At 42.1% G+C, this 14444-nt stretch overlaps 1 protein-coding gene across 1 annotated transcript in view; it reads right to left on the bottom strand.

Moving 5' to 3' along the window:
• Positions 1-14444, bottom strand: part of TRIP11 (thyroid hormone receptor interactor 11) — a 52505-nt gene that overhangs the window by 16028 nt on the left and 22033 nt on the right. The window contains exons 11-15 of the mRNA XM_060263111.1: positions 13793-13933; positions 13507-13700; positions 11024-11187; positions 10395-10498; positions 8472-8571 (exon numbers count right to left, since the gene is read on the bottom strand). Of these exons, the coding sequence (XP_060119094.1) occupies positions 8472-8571; positions 10395-10498; positions 11024-11187; positions 13507-13700; positions 13793-13933 (703 nt within the window). The remainder of the gene's footprint in view (positions 1-8471; positions 8572-10394; positions 10499-11023; positions 11188-13506; positions 13701-13792; positions 13934-14444) is intronic.

Genomic DNA, 14444 nt, shown 5'->3' with positions numbered 1-14444 from the left:
GGGAGGGGGGGGGAGAGAAATATAGAAGTATACCATCCACTCCCCCCCCCCCCACTGAAAGTCAAAGAAAATAACCAGCAGATGGAGCTAAGGGCCAAAACAGATGTGACACAGACACTATTCAGATCTGCCCGAGTTTTTCCAAAACCAATTAGCAGACTGTGATGTCTTCTGGGGGCAAGAGAACATCACAGCTGGGGTCCATGGGTTCTTGAAAGCACTAGCCCAGTCACTGTTCCCTTGCACAAGTTGTTTTATTGAAAGCTGCACAAATCCAAGCAAGTTGTGGTTAGCTTCACCCATGTCAGAATTACTATGCATTACAAGGGAGAAGAGCCACAATAATGTAACCTGCCTCTTTGCCTAGAAACTTACTGAGACAACTCCTCTCCTTCTCTCTGACTTCTCCCCCCTCCCCTTCTGGTGAGCTTGGTTTCCCCTTTCTGACTCTACTCCTGTGCCTTCTCTCTCCAACCAGTCTTTTCCCCTTTCCCCTTCCTTACCTTTTATACCTTCCTCCACACTTGGTTCTTGTGCTAAGCTCCACCACTCTCCTCTCTGATCCCTCCTCCTTAGCCAGCTCCTCCCCTCCATAGCCAGGCCCTGACTTAAACAATGTGGGCCCAGAGAGTCAATGTCCCCTTCTCCAGGTTTGCCTGCTTCCTCCTCTCCACCTTTTGAGCCTTTCTGTGGCAAATGCCAAAGCCTCTTTTGAGCCTCTCTTCCACTTCTTTCCCTCAGATTTCTAGATTTCTCCTCCATTTTTCTGTCCTTTCACTAACCAAGTAGCCCTGGTAACATTTTCACATATGGGGAAAGGCAGTCCCTTAGGTATGTCGATCCCAGGTCGCATAAGGCTTTAAATGTCAAAACCAAAACCTTGAAGCAGATCCAGTACTCAACTGGTAGTCAGTGCAATTGATACAGCACTGGCCAAATGCTTGCCCAGAAAGGCAATGCAGTTAACTGCTGAGCCACTGCATTTTGCACCAACTGGAGTTTCCAGATCAGTCCCAAGGCCAAGCCTGCATAGAGAGAGTTACAGTAATTCAATCTGGAAGTAACTGCCGCATGGACTGCTGTAGCTAAGTCCTAGGGGTGGGGGGGATAGGTAGGGCACCAGCTGTCTGGCCTGCTGAAGATAGTAAAAGGCAGATTGGGCAACCACTGTGACCTGGGCCTCCATGGAAAGTGAGGCATCCAGCGTCACTCCCAGTCAGTCACTCACAACAGTCAAATCGGGGTTGAAATTACTAAGGTAAAACTAGTACAAGCACAGACTTTTGATCTTAAATAACAGGCTTAAGGGAGGTTCTTAATTTATTCAGTTACTTAGATCTTTATATTGAGAGCCTTTTGTTCCAGTGTTTTCTCTAGTACACTTTGAGTAATCGCTGGCTCTTTTGGTGCCCAGAAGTCTGATCCCCTCTTCCAAGTACCCAAGCCCCTTCTCTTGGAACACCAGTACTTGTCTTTAGTTTTTGACTGACTTTTAAGGTCTCTACAGGCAGTTTGTAATCACACCAGAGCAGCGAATCTCCATACTCCTCAGAGATAACTTTCCCTGTTTGACTGAGTAGGGAATCTTCATCTCTCTCTAGAAGATCTGTCTCCTTTCCTTTCGCCTGAATGGGACTCTTCTCTACTACCCCCAAACTTCCTTGCCAAACTTTCCTCTTGTTCTTTCCTCATGTTCAATCTTCTCTCAATTAATGCTGAATTCAGACTCTGTTCAGTCAAGGCAGAAATCTGTCAGCACTAAACCCTCTTCTGTCAGGACTATCCTCAAATGGTCTCAGTCCACATCTCTTCTCAGTTAAGGCAAGAATATGACTGACTCTCCTCAGCATCCACCTCACTCAAGACTTCTTTTGCTCAGCTGAACCAATGTGAACCAATCAGTTCGCTTAGAGCAGCCTGTCACTCAAGGGTCTCTGGCTCTGTGAAGAATTAATCCTTCATAGTCCTTTAGTCTCCTAAAACTGCAGTCTGCCACAGAAGCACAGGGAAGGGCTGCTGGATGACAGCCTGCTTGATTTTCTCTCCCACGCCACTTAAATTGCTCTTCCAAAACTGCAATTTTTAACTGGGCATGAGGAAACAGGGAGGTTCAGGCTCTTGTACCCACCATTCCCCTCACATACAGCTGTGGAGGGATGTTTTAAATGGTGGAAGAGAGAAGAGGGCTGAACTCCTGTCACTTAGCAACCCTCCTCCAATCTGCCAGAGAGGATCCTAACCAAGAATCTTTTGGGTTCTCTCTCTTTTAGCAAGTAGCAAAGTGCAGAAGCCAAGAAGAAAACTTGGCTTCCTGTCCCAATGAACTTCCTTTATTTCTGAAGACATTTACAAGCCTCAAGTTAATTTAGAAACAAATACTTAGAACACTTCTAACTGGCACCTGCCCTGAGTCCTCCACTTTAAAGAATACTGTGGTGGATAGAAAAACAGTACAAGTGAGGAATCTGGACTCGAGCAGGGCAAAATGAAACTGGCAGACCAGGTACATGCACATGAAGGCCGAAAATAAGAATAGCTGAGGTAAAGCTGCCAGCCTGCAGGTGGTAGCTGGAGATCTTCCATCATTACAACTGATATCCAGGTGACAGAAACTGGAGAAGATGGCCACTTTGGAAGGTGAACTCTATGGCATTATACCCCATTATCCCTATCTGCGGGACTGCCTTTCCCCACATGTTCCCCAGAGAGTACTGCATTCAGGAGCTCAAAATCTCCTCTCCATCTCCAGGCCAAGGGAGGTCAGGCGGAGTTCCACCAGGGCCAGGGCCTTCTCTGTGGCAGCACCAGTATTATGGAACACCCTCCTGAAGCTATTAGGACCCTGCAGAATCTCTCCCAATTCCACAGGGCCTGCAAAACTGAATTGTTTCAACTTGCACATAACATCTAAGATGGGAGAGGGCTGCTGACTCACCTGGATCTAATTTGACTGTTTTCCAGCAACTGTCGCAACATCTGAGGACCACCGACGGTTACTGTGAAATGCTGAAAGGAGTTTTTAGAAATCTCACCTGTTCTATTTTGATGTATAGCACCACTGTGTTTTATGGTTTTTAAAAAATATTTTAATGTTGCATTTGTTCTTCAATGCCACTTTGGCCTGTTAACCGCCCTGAGTCTGCTTGCAGAGAGGGCGAGATTTAAATATGATGTAATAAATAATAATGAATAATAATTGAAGTTTCTCTACTTCTCAAACCTTCCTGAGGCTACACTCCCCCCCCAAAACAATACCCAGGTATTTCCCAACCTGGAGCTGGCAACCCTAAGTTGTAGGCAAGACAGAGATAAGAAGACGGCAGATTTAAACCCCGTCCTTCTCTCTGAATCAGAGACTCAGAGCAGCTTACAGTCTCCTATATCAACCCCCCCCAGAACAGACACCCTGTGAGGTGGGTGGGGCTGAGAGGGCTCCCACAGCAGCTGCCATTTCAAGGACAACTCCTACGAGAGCTATGGCTGATCCAAGGCCATTCCAGCAGCTGCAAATGGAAGAGTGGGGAATCAAACCTGGTTCTCCCAGATAAGAGTCCGCACACTTAACCATTACACCAAGCTGGGGAAACAACAGTCTTTTTAGCCTACTGAACATCTGGCTGAAGTATTTAAAAATAAGCATTCTTTTATTGGTAATATTGCAGGCTAAATATCTCCCTTCTGCTAAGTTAAATTCAATAATTCTCTTCAGCCAAGTGTTTATCTGATAAAGAAGTGGAAAGGAAGCTTTGAATCCAACTCCTTATCAAAACCTGCTAACTCCCTATGGCTAGGAGTGGAAAAGTGGGTCTTCTGCCCAATATGGGGGGAAAGCTTTCCAACATCTGCACAGGTTAGACAGTCAAATGAAAAATAAAATCTTGACTCCAGCTTGAATTTCCCAGCTTGTCCCAATACTTTTATGCCACATGACTGAGAAAGCATGACTTCTAGCTCTCTGAGCAGAATGGATGAAAACTGAAAAACAGTTGAGGGACCATCTCACAGGAGACAATTTCCTCATTACTGAAAGTGTTTAGAGCTGCTACTGGACTATTGTGGAGGCACCATGAAAATGAACCAGCATCTCCTAATACATAGCTGCCTAATTTCCATATTGGCAGCACCACCTACATGTGAACTTAGTCCACAGGTCTGAGGGTATCAACTGGGACCACCTCATTTGTCAACAGCATCTGTCATGTACACTTGTGGTACTAGGGTGCTACTTATCACTCAGAAACTGCCTCTTTAAAAGTAATTCCTGTCAGGGGGATATGGCAGAACTCAGATAGCAATTTGGATAATTTGGTGACCAATGATGAGGACTCCACATATTTTGCCGATATATTTGGCTTTGCCAGTTTGTTCCAGAGCTGTTTCAATGGCTACTATGATAAGGCAACACTAAAGACTTGGCACACCTATTTCACCAATAATATTCCCTCAATAGGAACCTTAATTATGTTTCTCTAAAACAGAATCCCTATTGATACAGTTAAGGTTGCTCAGTCAAGAGACCGTTAACCTCAAATTGGCTTAGGAAAAGAAAAGATTCCTACAAAGCTTTTCCTTATGTATTTTATCACAAGTTTTGTCACCACAGCAAAAACTATTACCCTTTCTTTTAAAATGTTTTTCCTGGCAAATCCTTCTGCTGTCTGGCCGAGTTTTATGTTAAATAAAATAAATTACAACAGAATTTATCAACACTTCTGAGTGTTTAAACCTTTTTTTTTTAAAGAGAGTATCCCACCTATTAAAAAAGGAAAGAACCATTTTCATTTTGATAGTTGATAAGCCACTAAGATTATATTGATTTGTTACCTTTTTGCAAAAATGCTATAAAAATACAATGAGAGACAGACTTTTATCAAAGATTTCAGGTTTTCATGGCTGGTAACATCATTAGGGTTTGTAGAATCTTTCGGGCTCAAGTGGCGTGTTCTAATGGAGAAAGTTTTTCTTCCACACGTTTCATTCTCGGCTGCGGAGAACATCCTCAGTGGCGTTGCAGCCGGAGCAGGCGCTCTGACCTTCTTGGCTGCTGTGCATTGAGTGAGGCCAGGGCTGCTGGAGAGCTGCTATTTCTAGGCTGGAGGGGGTGTGGTGAAAGGGCAATAGGTTTGTGGATGTGCCCATTGTTTGGTGGGGCTTCCTGGAAAGGCAGTGATAAGGAAACTGGCTGTTGAATGTGACCATTGTTCTGTGTTAATTGCTGGGAGGGTTGGAAGGGGTGTGAAGATAAGGAAGATGGTTGTTGACTGTGCTGATTGTTCTGTGGAATGTACTGGTTGTTCTGTGAATTTCTGCAATTTATAGTCTGTAGGGTGTTTTGCAGAGCTGGATACCAAGTTTGGTGGATGGAAATGCCTTCTTCCTTTCTGTTAAAGTTGTGCTGGTGTTTGTAAACCTCAATAGCTTCTCTGTTCCTTATCACTACCCTTCCAGGAAGCCCCACCAAACAAATGGGCACATCCACAAACCTATTGCCCTTTCACCACACCCCCTCCAGCCTAGAAATAGCAGCTCTCCAGCAGCCCTGGCCTCACTCAATGCACAGCAGCCAAGAAGGTCAGAGCACCTGCTCCGGCTGCAATGCCACTGAGGATGTTCTCCGCAGCCGAGAACGAAACGTCTGGAAGAAAAACTTTCTCCAGTAGAACATGGCACTTGAGCCCGAAAGATTCTACAAACCCTAAAGACAGACTTTTCCTTATGTCAACAGCCTCTCAGATGTCATGGGGGTACTGCTCCATAGGGCCCCTAAATTTCCAGTGGGGGGGGGGGCACAAGCAGCTATTCAAGGCGGCATAAGGGTTGCCAGAAAGAGCTAAGTTGAAAAGCCCTCTGTGAGTTCACAGAATGCACCATGCCTTAGATCCCAGACACTGAACAAGATACATTAGCCATTACATAGAGCAGCATCTTCCCACATCCCTCAACCTTGATGCTAACAACTTCTTCTGTGAAGGGCATACAACCATGTAATTTTTTTAAAAGGTGGTAAACCATCTCCAGCTGATAAGAGCCAACTTAGCTGACCTAGTTTGATTTTGAGGGGAAGAAGAGGGTAACTATTTCTTTGGATGAAGGGAAAATGTCAACATTATTAAGGAACATGGAGCAAACTACTCATGAAATGGCCATTGTTCAGCACTGACAACCCTTCCAGTTACAGATCCGTTATTCACTTGACGTTGTTCAAAAGAGTGACTGAATATGTGGCTGAGAATCTACATCAGGGCAGTTTGGATAACACAAACCTTGTGATCCAGTGCCAGCCTGGCTTCCTAATCAAGCATGGAACTGAGACCATTTTATTAGGCCAAGCACATAACGTCTATCTAAAGTAACACAGGGAACATGTTGCCCAGTTGGATTTTAGTGAACCTGAGTGTGGCATAAATACTACTAATTACCAAATATCACAAACCTACAAGATCAGGTGGGGAGCATAAAACATTCTCTAATATCTATATAAAGTCACTGAGAAAGAGAGAGAGAATGAATCATCAAAAATTAGGAGTAAGGTCCGACCAACAAGCTGAGGGTATCATGACACATTCTTAAATTTCAAATGCAGGAGCTACGCCTAGCATCAGTAATAAACCTAGCATCAGTAGTAAGGGACTGAACTGAGAGTCTAGATGAGATGTAAGTCTCTAGATTCCAGAAGAAAAAAAGCTACCTAGAATTGATGACTTTCTCTCATCAGTTATCTGGCACACAATCCAGAAATTCTGCTGGACCATCTTTGCTCCTGGATTCACAAGAGGCAGCAGCAGCCAAAGATACTTTATCATTTTATTGTGTTGCGTATGCTGTGGCCTTTGCTGAAGGGAGAACTGGCAACTACCTTCCATGCTTTGTAACTTCTGGAACTGATCACTGCAAGGTGCTCATCGCAGAGTTGCCCTTGAAGAGTGTTCAGAAGCGCTAGGCTCACTCATACACTGTGTGCGGCTTTCATCGATTAACGCCACGTAAGGGGGCAGAAGAATATTTACTGATATCTTCCTACCGGCTGGTTTAGGCAGATTCCTTTTCAGGAAAGAGTTTGTACTTGTGACCTAATATCCATTGAGGACCTCTATCTCTCCCTATTTTATTGCCCTGATTTTAAGATTGAACGGAATAGGTTTCTGGATCGTATTTTATCTTCTCTTTTTGGTAAGTCGAATCAGGAGAAACTAGTCTTCTTGCTGTCTGACAGAGACAGACATATTACCCTCCAAGTTGCAAGATTCATGACTGGCATTATGGAAAAGAAAATGAAGACTGTACCACACTAATAGTTCATTATTATTATTCTGGGTAGTTTACTAGTGTGGTACCGGTTAAATTTTTTCTGATGTTTTACATTTTATATCTGGTTTTTAAAATTGAGTTTTATTGTATCTTATTTATCTTATTGTATTAAGGTTGCTATGGCAATATGTGCTAATGCAATAAATTGAATTGATAACTTCCTACTTATTTGCCTACCATTACACACTCCTCTGAGCCAGATAAAACTTGTTGTGTAGTCTATGCCTTTTTTAGTAGGTGTGGTCAAAAAAAAGATTCTCAGCTGTGTGCACCCCATGAAACATTTGCAATAAAAGTTAATGCAATAAAAGTTTTCAATAAAAGTAAATTATCCCAGGTAATAAAAAGCAGACCGCATAAATTGTAGATAATTTCTCAACAACACAAAGTTATTTCACACAGAAACAAAAAGCTGGAAGTCACCCCAAGGGTCATCTAGTCCAACCCCCTGAACAATGCAGGACATTCACAGCTATGCTGCCTCCCTCAGTGACCCCAGCTCTATGCCCAGAAAAAGGCAAATTTTACTGACCAGAAGTCCAATTTTAAAAACCCTCAACAATTATCAGTTTGAAGTCTCATGTGGCAAGATCCAAAAAACAAATTTAGATGTACTCTACAGCTTGGACATTTCCATTGGAATCCTCCAAAATGTGAACAAAAGGTTCTCAGGATTGTGGATCTTTTCCACCAGTAGCTGATAGGGAAGGGGGTCATGGAAGCTCCATGTAACAAGGGCTACAAGTGAGAAGTCAGAAGAATTTGCTATCCACCATAGCAAATTCTTGACACAAGAGGCACTATTGGTGAAGAGGAAAGTGGAGGTGATTTTGGCCAACTTCCTCTCTGCATTCAGTCCTCCTTCCTTGTGGGACTATATCCATTACTCTCTTGCTGCCTCCAGCACCACCCATTTTTGAAAGTCTTAGGAGGAAGCTTGGAGAGGTGGAAAATATCCACTACTGTGAGCACCATTGTGCCTGAGGTTCACCAGACAACCCCTTTGTCTTTTTTTCTCTTTTGAGCAACAGCCTCCCAAGATGAAACACTTAAAAAACAGATTTAGTCATTGTTTTGTAAGAGATTCTTCCACTGGTAAAATTCTATGTAGCAATACATAACTCAGCCCATATGCAAAGAATTAGGGAAAGCCATTCTGCTACCTTCTCTTTTAAGTGCCTCAATTTGCTCCTCTTTGAGATCCAGTTGTTCTGTTAGCCTTGATGCTGAATCCAAGGCTGCGTTTGCTTCCTCTAAGTTTTCCTGAAAGATACAGCAAGTCATTACAGCAACAGTTTGTTGAGGTGATATCACTATCAATAGTCGAAGACAAGAATTCAAAATCTCTTCTATTTCAGCTAGAAACACAAAAACATATACACATCGTTGTCAAGCTTTCAGAGATAGCCTAGGAAACTATAATGGAAAATATTCCATTGACTCATTGAGCAAATGGCACATCCCTGCCACTATATTTATTTATAATATTTGTATACCACCTTTCCCCTGAGGAACTCATGACAAAACATATGTTAAAACCACTAAAATCAATTCTTCCAAACACATATCATTAAAACAATTAACAACAGAGTTAAAATGTATATAAAATATAAAAACACTGGTAAGGAAGGAGGGATCATTGGGGACATGAACGTATGAACATATGAAGCTGCCTTATACTGAATCAGACCCTCGGTCCATCAAAGTCAGTATTGTCTACTCAGACTGGCAGCGGCTCTCTAGGGTCTCAAGCTGAGGTTTTTCATGCCTATTTGCCTGGACCCTTTTTAGTTGGAGATGCCGGGACCTTCTGCTTGCCAAGCAGATGCTCTACCACTGAGCCACCATCCCTCCCCTAAGAAATGATCTTCTGCTGTCGAAAGATGGCAACAGAAGGGGACAGACCATTCTCCCTGGGGAGAGTGTTTCAGACCAGCAGACATTTTAGCTGTTCTATTTTAGTTTGTACCTGTTTGAAAAGGGACAGAGAAGGAATAGTTTTCCTTCTGTCTTGACCTGCTGATGAGTTTTAGATAGCTTTTTTCAAGAAATTCTTTTTAGCTATTTTAAAATTAATCTACTTTTAACTAGCTGGTGGATAACAGACAGTAAGAAATACTCCTTTGCATTTCCAATTGCTCTGCTATGGAGGCTGTAAGGCAGTCAGTAATTTCTGGAAATCTAAAACTGTGCCTAATTTAAGTTGGTTTATTTCTTTATCTGACTATGGAGGGAAAAAGCTAGCAAGAGACCACTCAGATCACCGTTCTCCTTCTAATTTTGCTAGGCAGCCCTGCACTAACCATCTCTTACTACTGAAAAATCCAGCAAGTGTAACTCCTGGCTCCTCTCTTTTAAACAAGAATGTAGCTCATGAAGTGTTGGATCCGGAGCCTGTAACCTCTTTGCTTCCTGATCACTCACTCCAATCAACACCCTGGCTACAGCACTCTGCACCAAATGAAGTTTCCAAACACTTGTCAAGGGCAGCCCCACATAAAGTGCTTTACAGTAACCTAATCTAGATGTAACCAGGGCATGCAACACAGTGGCCAGATCCTTTCCTTTGCAGAAATGTCACATCTGGGTAACCAGTCAAAGCTGGTAAAAGGCACTCTTGGCCACAGCTGCTACCTTCTTATCTGCAGTAGTAGGCCTGAGTCCAAGAACACTTCCAGCCTATGGACCTGTTGCTTCAAGAGAATGCAACTCCATCCAGAACAGGTGACACCTTAAGTCCCAGGACAGACTTTCTGACCACCAATAATGCTTCCATCTTGTTGGGCTTAAGCTTCCATTTATTAGCCTACCTCCCCAATTGCCTCCATATTTTGAATCAAAACTCTGCCACATTTTGCACCATCTGGAGTTTTTGGAAAGTCTTCGAGGGCTGCATCATACAGAATGCATTACAATAATCTAATCTTGCTTTCCCCCTTGCTTTCCCCCTTCAGTTTTCTGTGGTGGCCACATACTCTCACATTTCCCATATCAGCTCAGCCCATCCCATCTTTCTGACACAGCTGTGGCTGTCAGTTCAAATCCAACAAAGAAGCAAGCTGTATTACAGAACTATCACGGCCTACCTGCAATGAAATCAATTTCTCTTCTAGTTGCTCTGCTTTTTTCTTCCATTCTGCAGTCTGCCTTTCATGTTTTTGTAGCTCCGTTGAATACATGGCTTTTTCTTCTAAAGATAAATCATGTACGCTTAGATCATTATTTAATAGAACAATGTTAAAAGACACTCTTTGTCCTGGGTCCTATGAATGAGTTCTGTGCAGGGCTTTTTTTGTCGAGAAAGCCCAGCAGGAACTCATTTGCATATTAGGCCACACCCCCTGTCACCAAGCCAGCCCGAACTGCGTTCCTGTGCATTCCTGCTCAAAAAAAGCCCTGGTTCTGTGCATGCTGGATAGCCTCTGCCATGGAAAGGACTTCCTCTGCTACTGAAATGTCCATGTGCCCCAGATGAATGGTTTTCAGTAGGCTCTTCGGCAAACATGTTTTTAGCAGAAATATCTGTTGCAAAGCACACCTTCTTTATCCAGCATGCATGGATCTGGTTCATAGGATCCAAGTCTTATTTATTAAAGTTAGATATTGGAGAGAACTGCTCATTTAAAAAGCTATCAAAATATGAGCATATTTTCAGATAAACAAGAAAAAATATTTGCTTCCATCTTTACATTCTATCTGGAGAAGGTTAACTCACCCTGTTGAAACTGCTCTAGCACCATCTGCAGGTTGGCGAGGGACACAGCATACTGCTTCACCTGCTCTTGGGCCATTGTTAACTGAAGGACAGTTTCGTCTCTGTGCCTGGTAACAATGTTCAACTGCTCTTGCAAGGACTCCACCTGCATACTGGCCTGATGGCTTCAAATAAAATTCATAAAGTTAATCACAAAGAATTCTCATTGCTGAGATCTCTGTGTTTTCAGGGCCTAGGTGTCAGGCAGTATTTCTCATCACAATAAACATAAAAACAGCTGCTATAACCTTCGAGGAAGGACATTTCAAACAATTAGTCAACTTGCTGACAAAGAAGAAAAGCCTACTGTCAGAAAAATAAAATGATTCTATTCTGCCGACAATTCTGATCGTACAGACAGGTATTCTATCTATCACTGCCTTGAGACTTACACAAATATTGAAGACATGCAAGTGATCTTGACCTACAGAAACACGTTTTAAGCACAGATTATTTTTTTCACTTGAAGTGTTTATGCACCAACTTTCCTACCAATTTTCAAGAAAACTTACAAATGCAGATGTAACCCACACCAATACAAATAGATAGAAAAACGGCCATAAACTTATCATCATACGCACTCCACTTTTTTAAAAGGAGGGCTTTGCAGTACCTCCAGAACTGTGTCAATGAGGAAAATCCTCCCAACCTCTTCTATGAGGCTATTCTTTTTCTTTTCTTTTAAAGTCCCATGGCTGATAAGGAATATCTTTCTGTTAGGTCTCTTGAATGAGCACATTTCCACTGAGCACAGAAATATGGCATATGCTTACTGCAGCCAAGTTAATGATTGTTAATTGTTGGAACTTTCAGAGGACTGAATATCAAGGACTGGATCCTGAAAATCTGGCAGCTGATAAAGCTGCTCAAATTGACAGAATTGGAACAACTGAGATACGGGAAGGCATGAAGACCTTGGCAAGCCTTTTATAGAATTTGGAGTAAACAAACAGTGTTCCTCTTTATATTTATACAACTGTGCCACATGTTTGTAAGGGTGAGTTCTTACGGTAGTATGTAAGGATTAACTATGAACTGAAATTTTAAATTAAGTTTAGTATCAAACATATCAGTAAGAATCAATCGCTGGGTAGCAAGCTCAAGGAGACATTAAGGATGCAAGAATATTGTGAACAGGGAAGGTTCTGTTGAAATATAAGGGATAAGTAGATGATTGTTGAATTTTGCTAGTAATGTAATTATTTCCTGTCAGCTTGCCTCACTGAATCATGTCCCATGTGTTGAGAGGGTGGAATATAAGTTTAAAGTAAATAAATAAAAAAAACCATTAATGTTTTGTACTAATTTAATATTTTGCCTGGCTCACTGAAATATTTGTAGTTTTGTAGTACTAATTATAATTTTAAAAATGTAGATACCAAATTGGATCCAGCACAAAATTTCCACTTGCATTAGAGCGCTTGTGTATGTGGCAATGCAAGGAAAAGACCATGGTAGCCATTTGCACTATCAAACTTATTGAATCCCCAGTTTTAGTTTCTTTCTGAGCACTATAATACACAGGAACAGAAGCACTAGGAGTTGCTCAAAATCTTGTACAAGTGGGACTGCATTTAGTCCATTTATGTTACTGTTTGTGCATCACTGGATTCAAGCCACTAAGTAAACAACCGAAGTGCTTATGCATCACTGGATTCAAGCCACTAAGTAAACAACCGAAGTGCTTATGCATATACTGTCTTATTATGGTTAGCTTAGAAGTAGTCACCGAATGCCACTGCAGTGGTAAACTCCCCAACCTAACCCGAGGAGTAGTTTTTTGGGATAAATGAAGTGGAATAAGGAAGTTGAAAAATCAGCCCCACTGGATCAGCCAGTGGTCCATCATCCAAGAACCCAGCCTCATCTGTCAATTTATTTAGTCCAGCAAGCTCAACTATATGAGCCCAGTGATTCTGGGAAGCTCATAAGGATGGCATGAGGGAAACAGCCCTTCCTGCCCTTGATTTCTCTCCAGATCCCAGCCTAAGTACTAAAAGGCTTCTAACATGGATATAGACATTACACTGATACACTAACTGTCAACTAGTTCTTCCAGTTTACATGTCAGGTATTATTGTAATCAAACCTTATTTGGGATTCTTTTTTGTATTACCTTTTATTACACTCATGTCAATTTCCTCTACTGGAACAAAATCTAAGACCTTCTATGTAACCATTTTCTTTTAAGCGAGAAAAAGGGGAAAGAGAAAGAAGCAGAAAATCAGAATTAAGATAAGTGTACAGGGAAAAACAGAGAGCAGGGCTTATTCTCCTCTGGAGGCTGTTATACTGTCTCTAAGAGAATTTCAAGAAGGGAGCAAGGAAAGAGGTGCTCACGTTAACTACATTTGAGGGTTACACACTGAGATCTCTACAAGATCTTCTAGTTGGCAGCTGGGTTTCCAAAGAACTGCTGTGGTTAAAGGAAAAACAAGCGTCACCTGGCATTTTCCACAGCAGTAGATGAGGACAGCAGCTTTTCCTCCAAAGCCAGGACTTTCTTTTTAAGTTTCGATTCTCTCTCTTCGGCTGCTAAAGCCTCACGTGTGGAAGTGTCTTCCCTTTCCAATAGGTGGTTGCGCAGTCTCTCCAGTTCTTGGTTGAGACGCTGCTCCTTGTCACGTAAATGCTGCACCTGCATGGGAATGATGACATAATTGCATGGTTTTTCAAACTTACTTTGCCTTCACCCACCCACTCTCTCTTTTAAATATTTTAATTTCATACCTCATTCTGAAGGGCACTGGCCTCCATTTGTTTCTGCTTGAGGGCCAACATGACTTGATCTCTCTCTTGCTGGAAAGCAACGGCCTTCTCTTGCATTGACTTGGCTTCATTTAATAGCTGGTTCAGCTCCCCTGTCTTTCCCTTTCAAACAGGGAAATAGGAAAGGTATTTTTTTAAGGGGTATCCTCTCTTAGGTTACGTTAAGACACTGAAAAGATCATAATTGTCATCTGGTTCAAGCCAGACAGATGGCAAACATTTTCCCCAAAATGTTTAATATCTAGTACAGCCAAGGAAGGAGGCGCTGGTGCTCAGCAAGATAGAAGAACATTACAGGGAAGTCAATTCAGAGCAAATATGGATGAAAGTAAAAAACAGAATGTAATATGCAACCAATATAGGGCCAATTCAGTTTTCCTTACACAAAAAGCATTTTGTATAGCCACACGTAACATCTTCATTATTATATATATATAATATATATATAGCTGTGCAGATACACACTGCGAAGGCCCAGGTACATGAGGGTTCCCAGGAGATTTATACACAGCAAAATGTGTCACACATGTCTATAGTCACTTATTGTTGCGACAAAGTATTACAGTAAAGGTCAGGTGGACTTATAAAGACCACCAACTGGAGAAGGTATGCT

Source organism: Heteronotia binoei, chromosome 21 (genome assembly GCF_032191835.1).
Source record: "Heteronotia binoei isolate CCM8104 ecotype False Entrance Well chromosome 21, APGP_CSIRO_Hbin_v1, whole genome shotgun sequence".
Lineage (NCBI taxonomy): Eukaryota > Metazoa > Chordata > Lepidosauria > Squamata > Gekkonidae > Heteronotia > Heteronotia binoei.
Note: the sequence above shows the minus strand (reverse complement) of the source record. Positions and strands in the feature narration are given on the sequence as shown.